Source organism: Castor canadensis, chromosome 11 (genome assembly GCF_047511655.1).
Source record: "Castor canadensis chromosome 11, mCasCan1.hap1v2, whole genome shotgun sequence".
Lineage (NCBI taxonomy): Eukaryota > Metazoa > Chordata > Mammalia > Rodentia > Castoridae > Castor > Castor canadensis.
The window spans coordinates 124,794,078-124,818,453 of record NC_133396.1 but is presented as its reverse complement, the minus strand read 5'-3'; the positions used below and the strand labels follow the sequence as shown (position 1 = coordinate 124,818,453).

General features: G+C 46.5%; 1 protein-coding gene and 1 long non-coding RNA gene across 2 annotated transcripts in view; one reads left to right on the top strand and one right to left on the bottom strand.

The window, feature by feature from the left end:
• Plxna2 (plexin A2) overlaps positions 1 to 24,376 on the bottom strand; it is a 203,066-nt gene that overhangs the window by 24,388 nt on the left and 154,302 nt on the right. Inside the window, exons 12-15 of the mRNA XM_074048431.1 lie at positions 24,115 to 24,305; positions 8,552 to 8,703; positions 2,454 to 2,571; positions 479 to 615 (exon numbers count right to left, since the gene is read on the bottom strand). Of these exons, the coding sequence (XP_073904532.1) occupies positions 479 to 615; positions 2,454 to 2,571; positions 8,552 to 8,703; positions 24,115 to 24,305 (598 nt within the window). The remainder of the gene's footprint in view (positions 1 to 478; positions 616 to 2,453; positions 2,572 to 8,551; positions 8,704 to 24,114; positions 24,306 to 24,376) is intronic.
• On the top strand, positions 2,500 to 24,121 carry LOC141413953 (uncharacterized). The gene is made up of 4 exons (XR_012439011.1): positions 2,500 to 2,639; positions 11,143 to 11,215; positions 20,332 to 20,444; positions 20,693 to 24,121. It is a non-coding gene; the product is annotated as an uncharacterized lncRNA (long non-coding RNA).

Below are 24,376 nucleotides of genomic sequence, written 5' to 3'. Positions count from 1 at the left end.
GAGAAGATTATCAGATGGGTAACTCTGGGAAAATTGACTTGACTTTTCACCCATGGATGCTCTCAGAACTCTCTCAGGAGTCTCTGCATTCCTAGGGCTTGTGGGCATGGCTGACAATGGATATTCTTTTTTTTTTTTTTTTAAATGCATGGGAGATGTCCTGAGTATAAATCTGTGTGCTTAAAAAGACCATGCAACCTCCACATTTCTCATGTCCCCATTCAATGAATGCTAGTTCCTTGTGGTGGCTAGAGAGCTCAGAGGGAGACTTTTTCATCTGGTGTTCTCATGGCCCTCACTTCCAGTGACTTTACAAGTCACCAGTCCCTCTGATCTTATGGGCCATACACTGACAAGTGGACTGTATTTCTCACAGTGGCTGCAACAGCATTTGGGCCCAGGAGGTAACATGGAGGTGATGGAGCAGGCCTACACAGGAACAGGACAGTCTCCTAGTCCTCCTTCAAGTTTATCTCACCCATAGAACTCGCAGGTCTGGTTGCCCAGGTATACTGTGACGCTGCTCCCAGCACCAAGGTAATGGCCTGTGATGGTCACCATGGTGCCTCCGGATTCTGGCCCTCGAATGGGGTTGAGTGACAGCACGGAAGGGTTCTTTGGAAAGAAGCAGAGAAATGCTCACAGCTTAGGTCCAAGGCTAGACCTAGGATAGAAGGAAGGACTATCTTTGTGCAGGAATGAAGGAACTTTTCCTGTCTTTTGTAGTTCTCAGTGTTCCTATCTTTGTGCAGGAATGAAGGAACTTTTCCTGTCTTTTGTAGTTCTCAGTGTTCCTCTTGCTTTCTCTGGAGGATATGTCCATGGAAGGCAGAGGGCCAGGTATTGGAATTAATTAACTCCCTGGGGAGTCTCACACTCATAACAGTGAAGGGAAAGCAGAGGTGACACCGACTAATCTATCAATTAGTTTACAAATTGAGAACAATTTGAAAATGCTTCTCTATCTAGAGCCTGTCCTGATTTTTTTTGGCACAAAATCGATAGGACTGAATAAAGCATCCTTGCTAAGTTGCGCCACGGAGAGGCTGCAGTCCTCTGTGAATGGTTCTTGTGCTTGTCCCTGTATCCTCCCCTGAGCACTCGAAGATTCCTGGTGCTTTCAGTAAATGTTAGACATGGCTTTTCCACCCTCCCCAGGTAGGTAACATGTCACTGGCTGGGACTTTCTAGTAAGCTCACTGAATTGTAGCATTAAGCCTCAAGCTTAAAAGAAATGTTGATGTAAGATGTACCAAGTGCTTCACGTAGATCAGAAAGGAATTGCTTCTGCTAAGAGGGCAGGGGTATGGAAAGTGCATTTAACTGAGAATCTACACAGGTTTGAGTGCTAGCCTACATTAGCTACTCACTGGCCCTGGGCCTTGAGGCAAGTTTTGGGATCATTTTGGACATCTGTTTGCTCCCTTGGCAAGTGAGGAGGGTGAGCTCCTCCCAGCTCTGACATCTACAGCTGTCTCCTCATCCCATCTGTCTGTCTTTGCCTCTCATCTGCCTGGGGAGGAGATGGTTGACTGTGGTACTCTCTCCAGCTGAGAGAGAAAAACACAATAAAAAGAGAGAGATGTCAAGATGAGAAGACTGGAAACCCTAAAATAAGCAGTAAAATGCTTTAGAGAGAAGAGAATTTTGTAGCTTAATGATTTTTTGAAACTCTTAGCAAGGCTGGTTTGACCCCATCCATGAGTGTTAATGCTTTGTAATGAAGTACTTGATGTGGCAGTGGAGGTAAGTGCTAGAAAGGTTCGTCAGGGCCCCAGAAGCAAGTTATTGATCAGTATGAATTTAGCCCAGGAAGACTCCAGGGCCTTGGAAGCAAGTTACTGATTCAGTGTGAATTTAGTGCCAGCCTTACAGAAAGACTTTCTGATGCTACTACCTGTGGCCTGAGCATAAAGACACCTTCAGGTGTGAGTAGGCATACATGTGTGTGTAACCACATGGACACACAGAGTGACTGGTCCTGTGCACAGAGGTATGCCCCTCACAGTTTTCAGTGACTTTTCTTAAAATAGCCTTGGCAGAAAATAAAGGATGTGGATAAATATAGACTCATTTAATTAGATCCCACAGAGGTTCTTCCTCATTACACTGGAATTAGACCAAGACATCACATTGGAGGGACAAAGGGCACTTCCCCTCCCCCCACTTTATTTTGGCTTGTTTAGAGCTCTGACCTGTGGCTTTCTGGGACTCCAAAGTCTCTACAGTTTTGTTAATCATACATCTCTCTCACCCCAGAATGACAGGCTTACAAATCATGAAGACAGAAGTTCCCTTTTCTGGTCTCCTCTGCGGTCTGCTAGTGGCCTGGAGGTGGGGTGGGGGGAGGTACCTGATATGGGAGGAGTGTGTGAGGCCTCCCAGGGAGAAGTCTGGAACAGATGTGTGCCTTTGTTGGCTACCTACAGCCCAATCCTAGACCCAGTACTCACCACAAAGGTATACTGCTGATGGGACTTGGTCATGAACTCCGGCTTACATTCCCCAATGCACAGGCGCACAGGCCCAGAGGTGGTTCCCACAAGGGCATGGCCCATCTCACAGACGATCCTGAGGAGAGAGCAAATCTTCCAGTGAGAGGTTTGGCATGGCTGCCCGTCCTGTCCTGCTTGTCCACAGTGAGTGACTCATCACAATCTCGCAAGAGTGCTGGCCCAAGACTCAGGTTGGACAGTCACCTGGCTGTATAACCTTAAGTACAGAGCTTTCGGTTTCCAGGCTTTAGTCTCATCTACACAGTGGGAAGTTGAACTGGATTATTTCTAAAGCCCTATGTATCTCTGATACCCTATGTTGCCTAATTCTCTAACCATGCCTGTGGTCCCCAGTGCCTTAGCACAGTCCCTAGCCTTGGGTAGCTTCCAGTGCATGTCCAGCAGAGATCTGAGGGCAGGATTTAGTTGACGTTCTCTCCCGTGTACAAGCCATAATTGCAGCATTCCCTGAAAGAGCGAGTGAGGGTCTATTTGCCAAGCTGATTCAATTGTGGTCTGTTTCCTGCAGTGAGTTTTAGAAAGGCGACAGATAATCTGGTGAGATAGTGAGAGCTCAAAACAGTAGCTCCCAGCAAAATGCAAGGAGTGCAGGCTGGTGGTGGGTGAAAGGGTGGGAGGTGGTGGAGTTCATTAGGCTGGCACTTGACACTGGGCTCCCACTTAATCAGGGGCTAAGCACACTAAGCTAGTAGGTGAGCTGGTGACATTGGGTTGGAAGTCACATCTCATGCTAGCGGGAGCAGTGGAGGGGGGAGGTGTGCCGAGTTCCCTTTCAAGCAGTCCAGATCAATGCCCTCACTGGTGCCTGAGATAAGTCACACTGCACATTTAGACACTGGTCACTTTGGCCACTGCTGCCTTTTAGAAAGGATGGGCAGTGGAGGACAGGGTTGGGACTGCCAGATATCAGGTTCTCAAGAGTCCTTTCCTGGAATTACAGGACCTGGGTAGATGGGAGAGGGTTCCACCAGGTTTAGCAAAAGGACACTGGGAACAAAGGAAGGGAAGGGCTTGTCTTATTTCCCCATGCAGCTGCAGAGTCCAGAGCAGTGTGGTGTTCCTGGTGCATTTACTTATTGGGGTATCAGAAAAGCAGACCCCCTTCTCACTAATCCCCAGCATTATCTTGGCACGGTGGGGAAGATCTGTGTTTAACCGAGCGATGCTTATCTCAACAGCTTCTGTAGGAAGGAAGGTAACTAAACGGAGATTTCATTTTGATATAATAAAACTTGCATTAAACAAATATGCCACATGCTCACAGACACGGCATGCCTCTGGTCTCCATCTCCTTCATAACAGTTAATCCCAAATAAGTACTTTCACTCCTGGCGAATATTTACTTAACATGCAATAACTGTCTTATTACGTTTAGCATATTAGATGCAACAAGAAAGTACTGAACGTGCATGGCAGAATATTCTCCTTTCCCTTTCTCTATGAATAAATAAATTAGTTATGAACTCACATAAGCATGATAGTAATGATCAATTAGTGTTTGACACGTAACCATCTCTTTAAACCTCATTAATGGAGCATTTGAGAAGCTTAACGTAAAGTTCGGTGTGTGGTTCATTTCAGGTTGCTACCTGCTTGGAGTAACAACTCTCTCATCCTATTTCCTGGGTGCTGGCCCCTTTTCCTGTTTGGGGTCCCTGCTATCCTACAACCCACATCCTGCCCCCTTAAGGAGCTCCTGAGGAGAGGCAATTATTTCTTGTGGGTAGTATGGGGTGAGAGAAGCAGATAAGCCTTTCCCTCTCTTCTAATCAGAGCTTGCTTGTTCTTCACTCATCGCCCGTGGACTCTCTGCAGGAGCAGTCCTCCAGAAGAAAAGGAGGAAGAAATTATGAAAAAAGGAAATGTGAGGACATGTGAAGGTCACGGGAAAGACTGAACCATTCCTGGTCCATCTAGGTCCAGTTCATCTGGCCCTGTACAGCTGTCTTTGGAGGGGGTTAGCAACGGGCTGGGGAATCTTAGTACACTGTCTTTCCTGGGATAGTTTTTTGCTTATGGTTTCATGTTACAAAAGACAAGCTTTATGCATTAAGCACCTGGGAGAAGAGCAACGGATGGATGGGAGATGGAGGCTACCTGAGTGTCCAAGCTGAGCACTTGTAGTTGGCTCCAAATGCCCCTGCCTGAGGGCTTGAGGCAGGGAGCTGGAGCTGGACTAGAGCAAGGGCCTGGAGATGGCCCATGGTGTCCTCCTTGGTGCTGAAGCTGAGCTGTATTACTCAGGGAATGAGTGGGAGAGGGCTGAGAAAAGTCTGGCTGGGAAGGTCCAAGAAGTGGGGGGAGAGTCCTCAGGAAATCAAGCAGCACTGGATGAAATCTAGCCACCTCTCACTGTTCTTCCTTTTCATTCCTGGATCCCAGTGCCTTCAGGGAAGAATGCAGAGTGCTTTTGGAGGCACTGTCTGAGCTCAGGGGGACAAGGAGTTAAGGAAGAGGCAAGGGCATTTCAGGGAGTGGGAAGGGATATGCAGAGGAGTGAGTCTCATATGGCAGATTCTGTGCCTTAATAATAACAAGAGTTACAAGTTGCTGGTGGTGATGGCACCCCACAAGATGGGATGTTATGTCATCCTCAGGTTCTGGCACAGAGTGGGCTTTATTACCTCCAGTTTATAATGAAAATGAGGCTCAGAGATGCTAAGTGACTTGTCTATGACCACAAGTCTGGCAAGTGACAGAGTCCTGATTGAAATTCAGATTAACTGGAATCCTAAACTCATGCCTTCAGCCATTCCATTTTACTGATGCTGGATTATTTTTATTTATTTTGCAGTACTGAGGATTGAACTCAGAGCCTCATGCTTGCTAGGCAAGCACTCAACCACTGAGCTACATCCCCAGCCCTCTTTTTATTTTTTGAGATGGGGTCTTACTCTGTTGCCTAGGCTGGTCTCAAACTCCTGGGGCTCAAGTAATCCTCTGGTTTCAGCCCCCCAAGTAGCTGGGACTACACATGTGTGCCACTGTGCTTGGCTCTGGTACTTTAATGGAAGGCTCTGGATGTTTTCAGGAAGGGGCAACACAGGCATGATGGCAATGACAGATTGAGGGTTTTGGCAGAGGTGATGGGGATGACCAGCTAGTTTCCTAAGACTCTGAGGGCTAACTAGTTCCCTGGTGGCTCTAGCAATCCCTATGTGTTATTAAGAGGCAATAGTGAGAAACAACTAAATTTTCTCCTTGTAAAATAACCAGTTAGATCAAATGACTTTTCAGTTTCAACACTTGAAGATTTGACTCTTGGTTGACGGGGGGCTTCTGGAGACACTTTAATGCCACCAGTAAGTTTTCTAATGGTGGGTGTTGCAGGCTCCATGGGACATGCTGTTTCTTCAGCCTCCTAAAGACCAATGAGACAATTGTGGAGATTTTCTATGCCTACTTATTTATTTTCCAGATCAGACACTGGAAGATCAGGGCCCAAAAGTGACCTAGCTCATTAATAGCTGAGCTAAGGCTTGACCTCCAGACAAGTACCAGCCCAGTGCACTTGCCTTCATGCTACAGCAGGCTCCCACAGAATTGCATAGATGGTGACTTGCTCCCTGGGTGGGGAGCACATGTATCTAGCATCCATCCATCTGTGGAGAGTTCACAGGTATGGCAGATGAGGGGTGAGGATCTGAGGATCAAAGCTGAGTCTGCCTCACATAGAGGCCCTGTCCCTGAAGAGGCTGAGCTGCAGCCTCAACCTGCATCCCACTGCCCAGAAAACGTCCTGTGACTGAGTCATGTGGCCCTCCACAGACCTGTGGGGTGCTGATTGCAGGACTAAGCGGGGCCCTTTAGCCAACATTAACCTAATTGCTGAGTGATAGATGGCAAGGCACAAGCATATGGTGAATCATTACTGTGCCCGCTAATTCTGCCTGCACCCGGGACTCTGCACCAAGCCCGTTTAGCCAAATTCATCTCTTGCAGACATCTGTAATGATTGTGCCTGCTGCTCACTGCCCGGGATGGACGGTTTAATGATGTTAACAAACTCGAAGCCTCAAGAGTGGTAATGAGCCTGGCACGGCTGGAAACCAGGGCTGCATCCAGTGAGGCGCAGGTATGCTTGCTGCCTCCTGCCTGCCCTGGGTCTGAGGAGGCGAGAGTGGTGGTTTTCTTGGGTCACCATTAGCCTCAGCAGGAACCTTTGGTGACCATTCACCTTCCCAGGCTCCTTTCACATTACCACTTCCAGTTTCTCTTGGCCCTTTCTTCCTCATAGTCCTGGGTTAGCACAGTGCATTTGATTTCATAAAGAGAACTAGAATTCCTCACATTTGTATTGCATATTAGACTGAAGAAGGTAAGAGAGACTGAACAGCTTGCTAAAGTCTTAGGTTGGTCAGTAGAGGAGTCAGGGCTAAAGCACAGTTGAATTCCAAAGCTCATAAGATTCTGAGGTCCAGCTGCCCAGAAAATTGCCCTTCTCAGAAACTCCTGCAACAAGTTGGAGACTGGTCTGTGGCTAGAGGCCCAAGATAGGTCCTTAAAGGCAAGGTCGATTTGGGGTCAGTGTGACTGCTTGTCCAGTGCAGGCTGGCGGGCTCTGTGTTGATCGTCTGGTCATGAGGACCGCTGCAGGCTGTCCTGGTTCTGTCCCTGGCAGCCTTCACTCCTTCTGGCTCTGAAGCATTACTTATGTCATATCCTTTCTCCCTCCTTCATCTCTTTCTTATAGACCCAGCCAGCCTTCACTCCAAGACTCATTCCTTGAAGTGATAAGGTTGTCAGTGAGGGATCAGACCAGAAGGGTCGGTAGGAATCAGGTCAACTCTGTCTCCTTTCTGTCTGTGGCTAGTGGCCAGTGGCCATCATGTAGCCCTCAGACTCTGGAAATACACCCCTCTCCTTTGCCTCTGATCTTTTTCTGGGCCATGCTGGAATCATGCCAGCATGCTGATGAATCACAGAATATTCAGGGCACTCTTACCCAGAGTCTTGCCACAGGGCTGTTATGGAAGGGAAACAGCCCTCTACTAGGGGTCAGGAGATTCAAGTTCTAATTCTGCCTTGGCCTTATATGCCCCAAGTGAACTGGGCACTTCTCCCAGTCTTTTACTCTTTTCTGCTTTGCAATAATTTACCTGTCAGGGTCCTGACCAATCAAAAATGAGATAGTGGATGAGAATGTGTTCTGTGAACTGAAAATGCTGATGAAGGATAAAGTGATATTATTTTTATGGCTGCTATTGAAGGTTGGCTCTCAGGAGATCAGAGGGGAGGACATGAAGCTGCAGAGGGGTAGGAAGGAGGAAGCCCCTACCCCAAAGTCCAGTTCTTGGTCATTCTCCCAGTACCACAAGAAGAGATGCATGCTCCGTGGAAGCACAATAGCGTGACCCAACTTCATATGACAGATCATGCAGAATATCTGATGGCTCCATCCCTTTCTCCTTTGGAGCATCTCTTCTACCTCTCCCCCCCTTCATGCCCATCTCCTGCCCACCAACTCACAGTGGCCGCAACTGCCAAATGAGCACCCCAAATTGGAACATATGTCACTCCTGGAGCTCTGTTCGCCTGTCCGCCACTACCTGCCTATTTTCTAATTTCCAGCTGACATTTCCCTTAGTGAAATAAATGAATTTGCTCCGGCGAAGGCCCTGCTCGGATTAAGCTGCTGTCAGAACCCCATGCACCAAACAAATTGTTGCCTGCAGCCCACCATGCAGGATGCATTCCAATGGGGGCTGGCAGGAGGGGCCAGGGGGAGTCCTAGGAGGAGCCTGAGTGTGTCAGGAATCTGGCTCAGTCATGCCAGCAGGCAGGCAAAGACTAAATGAGGGCCAGCATTGGCATTGGGAACCCTGATGCCAGAGGAGCAAGGGAATAGGGAATGAACACAGCAAGAAATTCTGAGCATGGAGATGGGGTGGGAGTGCCATGGGAAGGCTTCTAGGGCAGGTTCCATGGGAGGAGGAGGTAACACAACAAGTCTTGGAAAAGCCCCAGAGAAGGAAGAAGGGAGAGTCTCTACCCTGAAGATCCCATGGAAAAAGGGCCATCCAGGGCAGACTCACTGCTCAGCGATGATGTATTCCCCTGGGAGAGGTGTGCAGGGCACCCCAGCCACCTGCACGTGATGAGCGATCTCAGAGAAGTCCAGGCCCAGGTTCACACCATGGATGGTCACTCGAGTCCCTCCTTCAGGTGGTCCAGACACGGTCAGTATCTATAGGAGGAAAGAAGGATTAGCCAGTCTGGTGAGCCACAGGAATGGGCAGCAAAAGCCCTTTTGCAGTCGTTGGGGGAGAGGTGTTCCGAACTTTCACTGACACCTGGAATCTGGGTCAGTGCGACTTCTACACTTTTTACTTATCTGACACCATCTTCTGTTTTATACTACTTCCTTGGTTAAGTCATTCATTTATCCATCCATTTAAAAAAATTATCAAAAAGAATTCTGGACTCCAGGTAGAAAATCACTGTTTGATATACGTCTCTAATTCACTAGGTGCCTGATTATGATCAAGTCATATGATCTCTCTGAACTGAAGTTCTTGGTTGTGAAGGGAGTATTATGTCTACTAACCTCACAGAGAGCTAGGAACCCCCCAAATATGGTGTGCTTGGAGCATTTTGTAAGCCTGAAGGGCTCTGTGACCATGACAGTGTTATTGTTGCCACCCCTGTGTGCTGGATCGTGAGGGGGCACCATGATAAATACATAGCAAATTTGCCTCAAGGAACTTAAGGTCAGTGAGGATGTGATAACAATGGCTTGTAAATAACACTGATTCAGAGTCTATGGTGATAAGGTAAAATACTAGGGCAGAGCAGTGGGAACTCAGAGCAGGGTGAGATTAGGGATAGCTGCAGGGGGATGCTCAGAGACCCAGAGTATGCTTGCCACTGTTCTACTAAAAAAAAAAAAAATCCTATGACACATGTTAGAACCAAGAAGAAATAACTTTAGAATTTTCCTAATCTTTTCTGGTTTCTGTTAGCAAGGATCATTTATTTATTCATTCCTTAACTCCACCACCAAATACTGACTATCTCATTTTGCTTTGACCAAATAGGAAAAGAAGCAGGTTCTTCCAAGGTGTAAAGTTCTGTCTGAGAACAGATCAGGCTCTTGGAGAAATGAGGGTTCTTTGAGACTGAACAATCCTGATGAGCAGGTTCATGCTAGTTAGTTGGTAACTTCTCTGATGCAGAAGAAATTAGAAGTGAACTCAATCCTTGACAGCCAAGCAATGCAGAATTTCAGAGTTAGAAGGAATAAAATAAGATCCTTATTTTACTGTAAAAAAATGAAATCCAAGAGATATTAGGGATATATGTATCCAAGGCCTCAAGCAATGTGCACATACAGTTATAAAAAAAATGTCCAGTGTTGCTGATGGAATGACTCTACTGGTAGAGTGCCTACCTAGCAAGCGTAAGGCCCTGAGTTCAATCCCCAGTACCACCAAAAAAAGCCCAGTGTCTTTTCTTTGTGCTACAAGAAAAGAAAGATTTGACCACCAAGACCAAGAGTCCCCTAGGATCCCTAAATAATGCCCCTGTGCTGAGCTGCAACACTCTGGACAGGGTCCTCCTTAAATCTGTACGTGCTGCTGGATTGTTTGGTGAGGCAGCAGAGTCAGTGGGTTCCAGAGTGGAGATGATAGGTGAGAATGAGTGGAAATGCTGTCAAAGTCTTCCCACCTCTTCTCTCTCCCTAAAGGGTCACTCTTTCCTTCCCGTGATGCAGAATCATGAGTTCTGCAACCAACTCAGACACAGATTCCCCAGGTGACAGCAAGCAGAGGAGAGATGATGGTGAATAGCAAAAGGTCTCCTTCCTCACTGATGGATGATGTGCTGTTCAGACTCTGGCTCTCAATATGTTTGCTGCAGACTCAGGACTTGAACTCAGGCCTCCTGACCTTCTGTCCCCTGCTGCATGCCTTAGATGGTGCTACCCCCTCCTTCCTTGCCAGGAAGTCCCTGAAAATGCTCATCTGGAGGATTGCTTCACTCAGGTCACCTTGTGAAAGGCTCTGATTCCCTTTTCTGGGAAAAAAAATATACCAATATATAAATAAAACTAAACAAGACTCATAAAACAAATCAAGGGACATATAGTCAAGGGGACTTAGTGGCATTTCTGTGTGCTATGGTTGAGGGTGGGAGGAAGGAAGGACAACTTGGAGAAGAAAGAGCTGGCACAAGGAACTGGAAACCCCTATAGCTCTTCTGTCCCTAGGAATTCTAAAAATACCCAACAATAATACATCCTGGCTATTCCACACTCCCCTGGCACAGTTCCCTCATGGGCTGGGGATTCCTGGGACCATGGAGATGAACTCTTGTCAATGGGAAACAGCTAAGGGGCTTGCTTCCACTCTGCAGATGAGCATCAGGAGGAGAGAATTTGCTTTTAGCTCCTGGTTTTCTTTGATCTACTTGGACCAGCACTCCATTCCACCCCCCAGCCACCTGGATTGCATGAACTCACCTATCCAAAGGAACTGACAAAACTGTGGTGATTGGTTCCTCTCTCCTTCCCCCACTTTTATTTTTAAAAATACATTCTTTTGCTCACTGCAGTTAATTACACCCTTTCAGAAATACTGTGAAATGAAATCTTTCTGGAAAGCCTAAAAATATTTCTGTCTTGCAGGTAGCACGTAGGGGACTGCATTGTGGATACTCAGTGGTGCTGGCAGGTTGCACAGAGAGGCTTCCTCCTGCTGGTAAGTCATTGTAGTGTTTCCTTCCAACATTTGAGGGTCAAGATCAGACACATGGTTGCATGCGCTGAGGTGCTGTAGGGTTAGCTTTTTGGCACAGAGCTGCTCAGAAGTATAAGTCAGCTCATATTGTTTAAAGAAGGAAGTCTCTTTCTCGCTCTCTGTAAAATATTAGCATGTGTTATAATTCTGGCATGAAGATACATGTCAAAGAGATGGGTAGTTCCAACTAATGGTTGCTGGAATGCAAACTAAGAGAACCAGGATCCTCCTGGATAATTAGACCAGATCTTTAGGCTTGGAAAGTGCCCAGGGAACTTGGGTTTCCAGGACAATTTTCTTTCTAGGTTGTGCCCTATGCCCCCACCTGAGACAGGTGGGCAGGAATTTTGGGGTCAGGGGAAACTAAGCAATTCTCCACTCCGGGGCTTATGAGAGACCTGGAGCTTACAGCTTCCTTGCTTAAAAAGCAAAACTGATTTCCAAAACCTAGAAGAGGTGGTGATTGTTTGATTTGCAAGAGGAGTCCCAAGGCCTCCATTACCAATGACTTCCAAATCTATATCATTGGCTCAGACCTCTCTCCTGAGTTCCACAGCCACATGTCCAATTGCTACCGGACATCTCCACTTCCTCATGTATGTCCCTTGGGCACCTCAAATTTACCACGTCGAAAAATGATCTCTTGATTTTTCTTCCTCCCATCCTAACCCAATTATCCTCTCAGATTCTCTGTCAAGGTTAATGGAATCCCCGTGCACCCAGACACGAATCTTGCAAGCATCTTCAATTGTTCCCTTTCCCTCACTTGCCATGTGTAATAAGTAAGGTCATCAGGACCTACCAGCTCTTGCTCCCATGAGTCTCTGGTATCTGTGTGTTCCAGAGTAGGTATTAAGCAGGGCTCCACCATCTCTTACCCACTCCAACCACAGGGGTCTCTATGTTTCCCCTTATAAATCTAACTTCCTCACAGCTTTTGGGGGAACACACTCTTGGCCAGGTTACTAGGCACTTGTTCTAAAAACTTTTGATGGCTAACAACATTATCAAGGAAAAGTGCCTAATTTCTGGTCTGGCCTTTGTGGTCCTTCAGTTTCTGACTTTCTTCATTCTTCTATTCTATAAAATACTTTCCATGTTCTACCAGCTACCAGAGGTTCCTGTCTATGAAAAGCACTAAAAAAATCTCTGTGCCTTTCAGCATGTTTGCTTTCCCCTAACTCAAATATCAGACGGGGTCACAATGGAGGTCTGTGCTGAGTGCAAAGTAACACAGGAAGGCATCCCATAGAAGACAGACCTCTACCTGAGGCTTTCTGGGAGGCTGAGAATGAGTATAAGGACCATGATGTCTATCTGAGAGCATGGGTAATGAGAAACTGGCATCTTACTTCCTTATTTCTCCTCAAGACCAAGTATCTGGGGGAAGGCCACAGAGGGGAGACTTGGTGGGAAAGGACTTTTCTTCAGAGAGGGAGAGAACAGGATCTTTCACAGTATTGCCTTGGACCAGGCAGCTGCAGGGTCTCTAGCCCTGACCCCAAGAGACTCTGCCCCCAGGGTTTTCTCTTAGAAGCAGCAGCATTTCACAAAGCTTGGTTCTCTTGGGAGTCTGGTCTGACCTTTCTACATGGGTCTATGAAGAGGCAAGTTGGTTGAGTCCCCAGCTGCTGCTTGCAGAACTCCAAGGGAGGCCTTCCAGGCTGAAAGTAGCTGTGAGGCAATAGGAGCAGGGAGCAGTGAGCACAAGAGTGCCGGGGGAGTTCTATAGAGACCCCCATTGACAGAGAAAAAACTAACATATGACTGGGATATCATGCATCATGGCTTCCAGTTTCAGAGTGCTGTTGGCTACTCTGGTGTAGCGAAGACAGGCCTTCTAGTGCCAGGCAGTGTTTGCAGCAGGAAGACAGTAAGTAGCCTCTAGAGTCAGACAGAGATGAATTTGAATAGCAGCTCTGATACTTATGAGCTTTGCGACCTTGAAACTAATGTCATCATCTGAAAACAGATAATAATGCCTGCCTCACAGGGATGATGTGAGGATTAAGCGAGATAACATTTGGAAATTCCAAGTATGTTGGTTTAGAGAACAGGTCTTGATAATTGCTAATTTCCTCCTCTGTATTTCCCTGAACCTATGCCTTCCCAGATGACCAAAACATGGGATGCTGGATTTGGTGGGGAGCTTGGGCGTGGTACAAATCTCCTGTTCACCTGGAAGGAGAGAACATGGTTAGGGGGCTCATGACAGAGAACCTGGGATGGTCTGGGATGGAAAGAGCACTCATGGGCTGACTGGAGAATGCCTGGGAAGTTTCTTACAGCTCAAGCTTGAGCAGGGAGTGGGGTGATGCTGGGGACAGGGCCTTGGCTTTGAGGGGTCCTGAAGCCCTGTCACCTGCAGTCAATTTGCAAGGACACTAGCCTTGCCCAAATGGTCTTCACTCTTTCTCCCTCCCTTCTTGCTACTTCTGCTTTCCCTGGTTATTTGCCATTCTAGGGTGGGTACAGCATTTCACAATTAACTCAATGAATTCTTCCAATAGAGTAATTCTAAATGAGACACCCATGCAAACAAATGGCTGGACAGTTTGAGATGTGTGGTAGTGAGTGAGTGTGTGTGTGTGTGTGTGTGTGTGTGCGCGTGTGTAATGTGAAGGGTGGGAAGAGGGGAAGAGATGAAAGATATTGACTAATTTCAGCCCCATGCTTTTCAACACACATTACACTGTGAATCAGAAATCTATCTCAATTTTCCCTGTGGACCACAAAAGTAATAACTAGAAGGAGAGTATTGGGGGAGAAGAGCTCAGAAGCAGCTGTTGTGACTGGGTTGGGGTGAAGGAGTTTGATGAGGCCCTATGTTCTACACTGACACCAGCACCCGTGGGTCCCTCTTCTGCCCAACCCTTACCCTGGAGGCTCCCCAGGTTCTGTCTCAGCCGTCTAATGGACCACATGCAGCACCTGGGAGAGATCAGCTGTTTCCATAGCCACAGGGTGTGAAGCCTATGTGCATTCCACATGCCGTGCACTTTGCTGGTCAGCTTGCTGGCTCTGCTCAAAAGACACCTATTCCATGCCGCCTTCCTTGACTCCTCAGACAGATCCAGCAGCCCTTTCTCCTATGCTCCTATTGGCCTTTTTGTACACTTACAAGACACTGATCTGCACGTGAGACCATCACTGCTCATTTCCTCAGTAATACTGTAACTATCTCACTTTTCTTAGCAACCTATTCTTAGCAAACTGACCGTCTCGGAGTAACCATCAGTAAATAGTCCCAGTTCTCTGGTCTGGGGAAATATTGGTCTCAACCAGATTCCAGAACAAACTGCATTCTTTAATAATGACTGAAAGAAAGGAGTCATCTAAGTGTTTGCTTGGGAGTGATGAAGTATTTTAACATTGGAATAATTCAGAAGTTCTTCCTGTAATCTTCCTTGCCTTAATTTAAGCCAATTTCTGGTTGGAGGACTGAACAGAGGCTTCCTCATCAAACATCTTACAGATACTGCAGACAGCAATTAAGTCACCCCTGGCCTTTGCTTCTGCAGTTCCATTTGCCTTTCCTCTGAAGATAACGTTTTCTAAACCTTTTGATCATTTCAGATGCTTTGCTCTGGACCCTTGGATTTCCATGCATCCTCTGAGTACAGTGACCCAAACCAGGGTAGTGGCTTGAGCAAGTGCCTGACTGGTTAACGTGCAGTAAGGAGGGCCTCTGAAGATGGTGACCTCTCTGCTTGTTGTGCACACTATTCGCTAGATTGGCCCTAGGCAAAACCTAGTGGAAGGTGAACTCTTGGTATCTTTCCTATTTTGTTGTTTTTCTTCCTGGGGTTCCTTCCCCTAATTAAACATCCTTCCTTCCTTCCTTCCTTTCTTTCTTCCTTCCTTCCTTCCTTCCCTCCCTCCCTCCCTCCCTCCTTCCTTCCTTCCTTCCTTCCTTCAACTGTTCTCTTCTCCTAAAGAAATATGCATTTGCATCTTAATGGAACTTTCAGTTGTCCCATTACTTTGCCTTAAGAGTATTGGAATTTTGGCAGGCTATGGAGTAAAATGTTTGTCTACTGTTTGCACAGTTCTGAAGGATAACATGGGAAGCACTTTAGGGTTCAGTCTAGCAGCTCTAAATCCCACCCAGACCCTGCCCATGCATAAAGGTGGCATATCCAAGTGCTGGCCGTGCACTTGTTGATTGGCACATCTTATGCCAGGACAATTAGGCGATCAGGACCTGGGAGAAGGCTGGCATGCCTAGGCCACAACACATGACCTTATGGTAGAGGACTAGTGGGAGATTCCTGTCTTTTGCTGGGACCTTTTCAAAGCTTCTAGAACCCCTGGTTTGGGGAGCCCTTTCTCCACCTGCTCAGACCCACCTCAACAGCAGTGCACTCCAACTGAGCCCTGGTGAGTGCCGCCTGGGCAACCCAGCCCAATCTGTATTCCTGCCAGACTCTGTCATGTTTATTTTCCTCCGTGGGTGCCATGACCTGGAAAGCAGCCGCCGTGATGCTGCAGCCGCCCTCATTCTTGCAGCCATTAATTGAACAGTTCAGCGGGAACCGTGCCACAGAGCTGCCCAAGGGCGAGAGCAGATGCAGCCGATTAATTACAGCTGGGGAGATCCAAAGAGCTGCTCCAGGAAGCAAAGCAGGAGGCCTGCAAGGCCCAAGGGCTTGGTAGGCTGGGGAGAGAGTTCTCAGGCTGGCTGCACAGGGATGGCCATTCCTGGTTTTGGACTTGGGCAGGGACTTGGGCAGAGTTTTGAAGGGGCAGAACTGGGGCCTCCTTCAGAGTAGGAGTTGGAGGCCAGAGGAATTCAGTGGGAGCTTCACAAAGCCCATCTCCCATCCTAGAGACCCTATCTTCCTCAGGTTATGTCTCCTGGATGATAGGGGTGGTGAGACAGAAGACAGAAGCAGGACATTGGTTCTGGGTATTTGAAGATTTTTCTGATAATGATTTAAGTCCTTATAATGAGTCATGAATTATCCTGGAGCTTTACACATTGTATCTCACTTAGGGCTCAAAACAGCTTATGAGAGCAGCAAGTGTTGTTATACCCAGGTTTGGACACTAAGTGACAGAACTTAGCCAGCTCTTTCTAACCTGCACGCTTAAATCTCCACATAGTGCTGCCTGAGCTGACCATCCTCCTGGTCTGGGAGAGAGAACTAAATCATCAACCATGAGCACTGCTTGTTGGTTCCAATTCTGCAACCCATTGCCCTTGGCTAAGGCCATGCCTTGTTGCTTCCCAAGGAGCCCTGGAGTGGTTTTGGTGGTCACTGTCTTTACTCCTGCTACCTCTACCTATCTGAGTTTCTCATCCTCCTTCTTTTCTGTCTTTGCCTATGAACATTCTCCACTTGGCCTTGTCGCCTTGTCCCCTTGTCATATCTCCCTGTGCATATCCAGCCTCCCCAGAAGATACTGCAAAAGGGAACTCCTGGCTTTCTTCTCATCTCTGCAGCAGGCTTGATGTCAGATCCTTCCTCTCACTCAATGAAAGGTTCTATTTGTTCAGGTAAGCTCAAGAGAGAGCTCTGGGGCTCTAGCATTAAGGAGTTGAGGGTTAAACACTAGCTCTAAAATTCACTAGCCATGTGACCTCATCTGTAAAATGGGTCTAATAAGAAATTCTACTCATAAAAGTTGTGAGGTCTAAATAAGATAACATATGTAAGGTGGTAAGTGCAGTGCTAGCTGTAAGGTGCATTCAGTGAATGTGGCTATAATTTTTTTCATGATTATTTTATAATTAAGAAGTTTGGGCAGAAGCCAGGCTAGATGAGGTCAAGAGGAAAAATTGCTTTGTTTTTATGAGCATCCTATACAGGTGGAGCTTCTGGGCATTGCTCTTGGTGGAGACTTGGTGCAGATGCAGACAGCCTGGCTTGTGGCATTTGCTGCTTCCTCTATGCCCTCCTCATGGTCTCTATGGTATCGATCCCCAGGTCTCCAACACTGGGTTCATAAGAGGAGAAGAGTGTGAATGACACCGAGCCTCCTTGCAGGAGGGAGAGTGTCTCCAACTGATGGTCACCTCTGATTAGATGTCCCTAGGTCAGAGAGTGGGGCTTCAGGAGCAGCCAGTGAGTACAGATCTTGGTGTGAAGCCAGCTCATCCTCTCTGTCCTACCACTCACTCCCCTCTTGTTGCTTAGTCTACTCCTAACTTTAGAGGGCAGTGATACCAACCAAATGTCTGCAAGTTTCCCTTCTATCCTGGCTCCTAAATACACCTGGATGCTGGGTCCAAGACACCAAGTGGTCACATTCTTTTCCAACTTGGTGTGTGTGTGCATGTGTGCATACGTGGGAGTGTCCACTCTCAACTGTAGACCAGAGCCCAGCTGATGAGCTCTGCAGGAATTTATGGCATCAGAGGTGCCAGCTCTCCTGCCTGGGGTGCATCCTTGCTGGCTCTGTCTTAGCTGATAGTACATTCAAAACCTAATTGTTATCTCAGCAGAGTAACTCCATTATTCATCCTGACGCCATTCTCCGTTAGCTGTTTGTTGCTGTGATGTTATATTAATGAGGTCTGCAAATAAATGAACGGGAGATCAGAGTGCCGACTTGTTTCTCGAGAAAGCTGGCTGACTTCTTTCTTTCTTTCTTTATTTTTTGTTGGGAACCCAACAGCAAGTTTCTCCTGTTCTGGGCAGGTGACTTTTGGCCTTTCAGAGATTTGGTGCAGCATTGCAGATAAATACTTGTAAGTGTCCCAGCTTCACAAATGGTTTCACAAATGCACTTGCATCTGAGAAAGTCTGGGATAAATCAATCACCTTTAAATTATTTGGACACATGGAAAGTTGGAGGCAGCAGGAACAAAGGATCATGTCAAACTATTATAGTATCAAAAGTTATTTATGCTTGGTTTTGGAGGACAGTGTATATGGTTTTCTGCAACTGATTTTCTTTCCAAGATACATATAATAACAATGAGATAATGTTAAAGAAGAATTTATATTCCCGAAGCATGGACTAGCAAGGTAGGGGAAGTTACTGAGGTTGAAAAATTCATAAAGTTACACAGTGGTCAATGGAAAACCCCTACACCCCCTGCTTGACATTATTATACTCTTACTGAGCAATCTGCAGGTGGCTTCAGGAACATTATTCCACATCTTAAGGGTGGTAGGTTCAGAGTCACTCCCTCAGCTACCAACTCTGGGATTCCTCCCCTGCCTCTCAAGTCTGTTATGCCTCACTGTGCCTGATCTCTGCCCTGGTCTGCAGGTGTGCACCACCTGGTCCCCATCCTCTGGGTTCTCCCATTAACTGGAGATGCTTGAGAGGTGAGACAAACTGAGCTCTGGGAACCACCTTTCACTTTAACTATTATTCCATTGGTAAGCCTAGGCCCAAAACAACAGCATCAAGTCTGGTAGCTTCCTATAACACTAGGGGTAGGAATTAAAGAAATATATATGCCTGATGGACAAAATGTGATTCTATAAGCTCAAATGTACCCCCAATTTCCCTCATTGTTATTTCCTCTTCTCATAAAATACATTTGGATCTAATTATGTAGGAAGACAGTTAAGTGAAGAGTACTTTAAGACTCAATACAAAGGGTAGCCAATGTCCCAGAATGTTTGGCTTCTCTTGGTATCTTCTAAGAGGATTCTGATCCTAGACACAGTCATGTGTGGGTAGGGTGAGGTGAGGGAATGTATAGTCACAGGATAGCCCTCCATCCCTCTGACCAAGAAAGGTGGTACAGTGTAATAGGAGAGGTTTGCCTTTTTGGAGTCAGAAAGCCCTGGTTTTCGATCTCTGTTCTGCCACTCATCAGATACGTGACTTGGGACAAATCATTTACTTCCCCAACCACAATTTCCCCAACTCTGAAGATAATTACAGCCATCTTGCAGGGATTTTTGGAGGTGTAAGTATACAAAGTACACAGAGCCTGACATGTAGTAAAGGCTTGTTAAAGAAAAGCTATTATTATTAAGATAACCCAAGATTAGAATATTGCCTTATCTATTCGTGACTCTGGCCTGAGGTAATGTCCTCACTAGCTGTGGAGGCCTGTGTCCCTGCTTTAGTCCTGTTTTCATACAGGAGACAACTGCCAAAGATGTAGATTAGAAATTTCTATCCCAGGCTTCTTGAAGGTAGCAGAATGGCTTGCAAGGTAGGCAGCTTCCAGCCTCTTCCAGATTGCCAGTGTTTAAGGACAGGCTGAGGCTGCACTGGGAGAGGCTGCATCCCCTGCTTCTCCATCCAGGACTCGCTCATCCACGTGACCAGCTCCAACCCCACCTAGCACAGGGTGTGACACACAGTAGCCACTAATTAAATATTCACTCACGAGTGAGTTAATTTATTTGTAACTGTGGCATCTCCTTCCTTTACTTATGGTTGCATTCCCTCCCTTCCTCGTTCATATGTCGAAGCCCTAACTCCCAATATCTCAGAATGTTATGGAGACAGAGTCTTTACACAGGTGATCATGTTAAAATGAAGTCATTAGAGTGGGCCTCAATCCAATTTGACTGATATCCTTATTTTAAAAAGTTTTTTGGGGGACAGACACACACAGGGAGAACATCAGGTGACATGCTGGCAGAGGTCAGGTGATGCTTTTATAAGCCAAAAAATGCCAATGATCCTCGTCAAAGCACTAGAAGCTAGGAGTCAGGCTTTAGGCTGCTTCTCCCTCAGTCTTAAGAGGGAAGAAACCCTGTCTACACCTTGATCTTGGACTTCTAGCATCTAGGGCTCTGAGAAAATATGTTTCTGTTGTTTAAGTCACCTTGTTAGTGGTGTTCTTTTGTGGCTATCCTAAGAACTTAAAACTCCATCGAGACCAGTAACATTAGCTCTAAAGCCACTTTGCCTTCCCTAAGTTTCTTTTCCTGAGAATATATTCAGCCTCCTTTCTCCTTCTGGATCCTGCCTTTTCACAGCTTCTTGGGAAATGGTTTCTCTGGGCCTTCGTTTCCAGTCAAGGGCTCAAAACCTGCTCCTCATTGAGATCCCTGCAGGTTCTGAGGCACAGGCAGGGGAGAACAGAAATGTGCTGGGCCAGGCATCTCCTGGGCTTTCTAGTCCTCTGCATGTCTCCTGTTCCTGGGATTGAACAGGTGACACGTGCACAGATGCCTGGATGACAGCTGGAAATGGGAGCAACCTGGGATGCCTCCCACGGGGGTCAGCGTCATTATTACACCATGAGCTGGCTGAGAAGAAGCAGACGGTGAGTCCTGAGGGGGTCCTAACCTGAGGTTTATGCAAATGGGGAAATTCAATAGGCTGTACAACTTGTCCTACATGGAGCTGCCATAAAGGATGGGTCTCTAGGGGTGGGCTTGGTTGCCATGGAGATGGTGGAGGTAAGGTGGGGTTAAGGAAGAACACAGCTGTTCATTTAACTGCATGTGAGCCCACTCTTTTTCCTATAGCAGAACTTTTTTGAGGTCATCTCATTTGCTTCTCTGTTCCCAGGCAGGACAGCACCAATTCCATCCCCCATTTGTTTCCAGGATTGGGAATTCTACGCATGCAGCCATCACAGGTCGTTGTGGAATCCTTTTCTGTTCATCCCTCCAGGAGGATTTTTGTAGTAAATGGTTTCTGTTTACTGCACTGAGGGGTGGCACTGAGGACACCCATTTTGTGAAGATAAGGAAGATGTACATAAAAGGCCATGAACCCCATAGAATTCTGATAATTAGAAGGCTTAAAGAAAAAGGTCTATGCCAGTATGAAGGGATTAGCCAAGAAAGTGGAAGTAAAGAAAAGGTTACTTTCAACAGATTGTGTGCATTTTTTCCCAAAAATGTCATGGAAATGAGGCTGTGCCCTCATTTCTGTGGGCATTCTCACAGGTGGCACGTGAGGTTGATTTTTCCCACTACTGGTGACGTTAACTTTGATTACTTGGTTAAGGGGTCTACCTGTCTTCTCTACTGTGAAGTTACTATTGTTCCGGTTGTAGTTAATAAGTACCTTGTGGGAAGCTAGTTTAAGACTATGCAAGAGTGTCTTGTTTCTCATTATATCTTAGCCACTAATTTTAACATCCATTGACCGTTCTTGCCTGAAACAATTATTACTGTCTATCTTGCAAATGATATTTTTCCTATTTCCATAATTCCTTCTACATTTATTAGTTGGGATTCTAGTGTAAGAAGAGTCCCCCATTATTTGTTTGTTTATATTTTACTCTACTGTTAAAACTATGATTATCATTTTCTTGCTCAGATCACTCCAGATTTGACCATTTGAATCTCCTGCAAGTTTGCTCCTGTGTCCTTTTGATCTGTACCCTACTTACTGTCTTAGTATTTCTTGCCAAAAATTACATAACACAAATTTAATCAAGAGGAAGGATCAGATATATCTAAATTGAGGGATATTCTACAAAATAGCGGGCCTATACTCAACAGTACGAAGGTGATAAAGGACAATGAAGACTGTAGTTTAAAGGACTAAGGTGACGAGACAATGGAATGTCACACAAGGCCCTGGATAAGATCCTGGATTGAATTCTGGACCAGAAAATGGATATCAGTGGGACAAATGGCAAAATGCTAAAGAGGCATGCATATTTGATGGTATTACTGTATCAATGTTTATTTGTAATTATTCTGTGGTTATGTAAGGTGTTAACTTTGGAAAATCTGAGTGAAGGGAATCTGAAAGTTCTTTGTACTATTTTGGTACCTTTTTATAAGTTTGAAATTATTTCAAAGATGAAAAGTTAAAGAAACAGAAGATGACTTTTACAAGTAGGAGCTGGAGATGCAAAGTGAAAGACAACGTGACAGATAATTGTGAATAAATCTTTCCAGGCTTGGGTACTCCCTCCCACAAGTCCAGTCCAGAGTGATGTCCCCTGAGTGGCGTGGAACTCAGCATGGATATGTAACTTCTCAAAGATGCTCTTTCATTTCTCAACATGAAAATCACCAACGGGAGACTTGGGGTCTCTGACTCCTGCTGATATGTTCACTGGGAAAATCAACTATAGCCTAATTACCTAGGGGGTTAATTAGTCTCCTGTAACTTGGGTGTCCTCTGTGAACAAAGCAGCCTGTTAGTCCCTGGTCAGTGAGCAGGGGTGAAGTTTCCCAGTGAGCATCTTGCCTTGGGGCTGGGAAGGGTCTCCAGCCAGGCAGGGAGGCGGGGTACAGACAGACACCAAGCCTGCTTCAGTCCCAGGGCTGGCAGAGGTGGGAGGAACTGATGGACTCCAGTCGCTGATGAGTTTAAGCTCCCCTACACCACAGGTGCTGTCAGAGACTGACAACTGCAGCAGCAAGCAGCATTACAGAATGGTGTAAGTGCTCAGGCCAGCAGTTACTGGAAATCACTAGAACTAGGGAGAAGGCACGGAGCCCTGAGCAGCTCAGGAAGCCAGCTGCCTGAGAGCAGAGGCTGGGGCACCCCAGCAGTCCCTGCAGACATTAGCTTATAGTAGGCTATAGATAGGGGGAAAGTCAGCAGGCATCATTACTAACCACATTTGAGACTAAAATGGAATCGAAGCAGCCTACTCTTTGAGAAGCAGCCTACACCTGATAATACCTTCCTATGTGGTAACCCCTTCCTGTGAGGACCAGGATGCAGCAGGTGCTCTCCTACAGATTTGCGCTCTCCCTGGGATATACCTTCATGTGGACGGGTCTTATTTATCTGGTCTGCACCAGCCAGGAAAGGATTGGATAATAAGGAAGGGGAAGCACTGCTTATTGCATTATGTTAGTCAGGCAAATCATAGAGAATTTAAAAATGATTTTATATTTAAATGCTGGCTCTGCCACTTATTCTGTGTGTCAACTTGAGCATGTCACTCAATTTCTTGGAGCCTCATTTTCTTCACCTGTGCAATGGAGGTGAGAAGAACACTTACCTCCGTGGTTGAAAGGGTTAAATATAGCAAAGTCAAACACGTTAAATAAATATTTGCTCCCTGTTGAGGGTTTTTTTTTTTAATGGATCTGAGGCTTTGATATGATCACAGAGATGCTCAGTAAGTTTGCCAATATTCTGTGACATAGGTGAGAAGCATGGTTGCTTTCTTTGGCTAACAGGGGAAATGAGGCAGGGAGCCAGACAGTGCATCCATCAGCTCAGGGACGATGCAGACGAGGAGCAGTCGCTCCCTGCCTTTTTTAAGCTGCAGACCACGGTGGTACCTGCCCTGGTCTTTGTTCCTAGTCAGCATGGAATGTGCAATCAGTATCAAAGCACAAGTGACAATCATTGGATAGGGAACCATGAAGAGTGATGAGCACACAATGCAACCAAAGTTAAGTACAACTGTTCCTCTCCCAGGCTGCTCAAAACCCAAGCAGCTGCATTTTCTTTCACATCACCTATTTATCTTCCTTTGCAATTTTGGAAACATCATTTTTCCAGTATAATTAATTATCTATTTTTTTCCATTAAAATGCACAAACAAATTGGGACTGAGACTAAATTCTGAAAAATGGTATGGTAGCTAATGTAGTACCTGGCTTTACATCTGTTTTCAACTTTGCAACTCTGAAGTAATTGCAGGTCCTGAAATCACATTTCTGCTGAGAGAAACTAAGCTGCCTTCTGAAATGTTGGCTCACCATGGAGCCGATTCCATGTCTACACCTGGCCCAGCCATCCTGGCCAGGCGATTGGGCTGGCTCTGCTGCCCTTGTTATATACACTTGCACACAAACATGCACACACATGCACAGGCATGAGGACATGCTTCGTAACCTGTCACGTTTTCCCGAACACAGGTCACCCAGACACACAAAATAGGCCTTCAATACCCTCGTGTTAAATGCACTTTGTTCCAGGAATTCATCCCCGAAGGCTCAACTTTCACCTCCCTCCCAGGGCCCTGGTCATCTCCTCCTGCTGTAGGAACCTGTGGGACTCACCTCAGTGATTTGTGGATTTGAGCACTTGACATTGTGGCTGGACCAGTCAAGCCAGGGGTTGGAGGAGCTGGTGCAGTGCTGGTGGAGGGTACATCTGCGCTCGCCACTGCACCAGCCACACTCAAACTTGTGGTCAGCCTTGAGGCAGAGGCCACAGCTCTCTCGTTGGGCTGCACACTTGTAGAGGTGCACTGCAAAGAGAGGGGGCTGTCACAGATGGGTCTGTAAGGACTGCTCCCCGTGTACCCTCATCTTGCAGGGG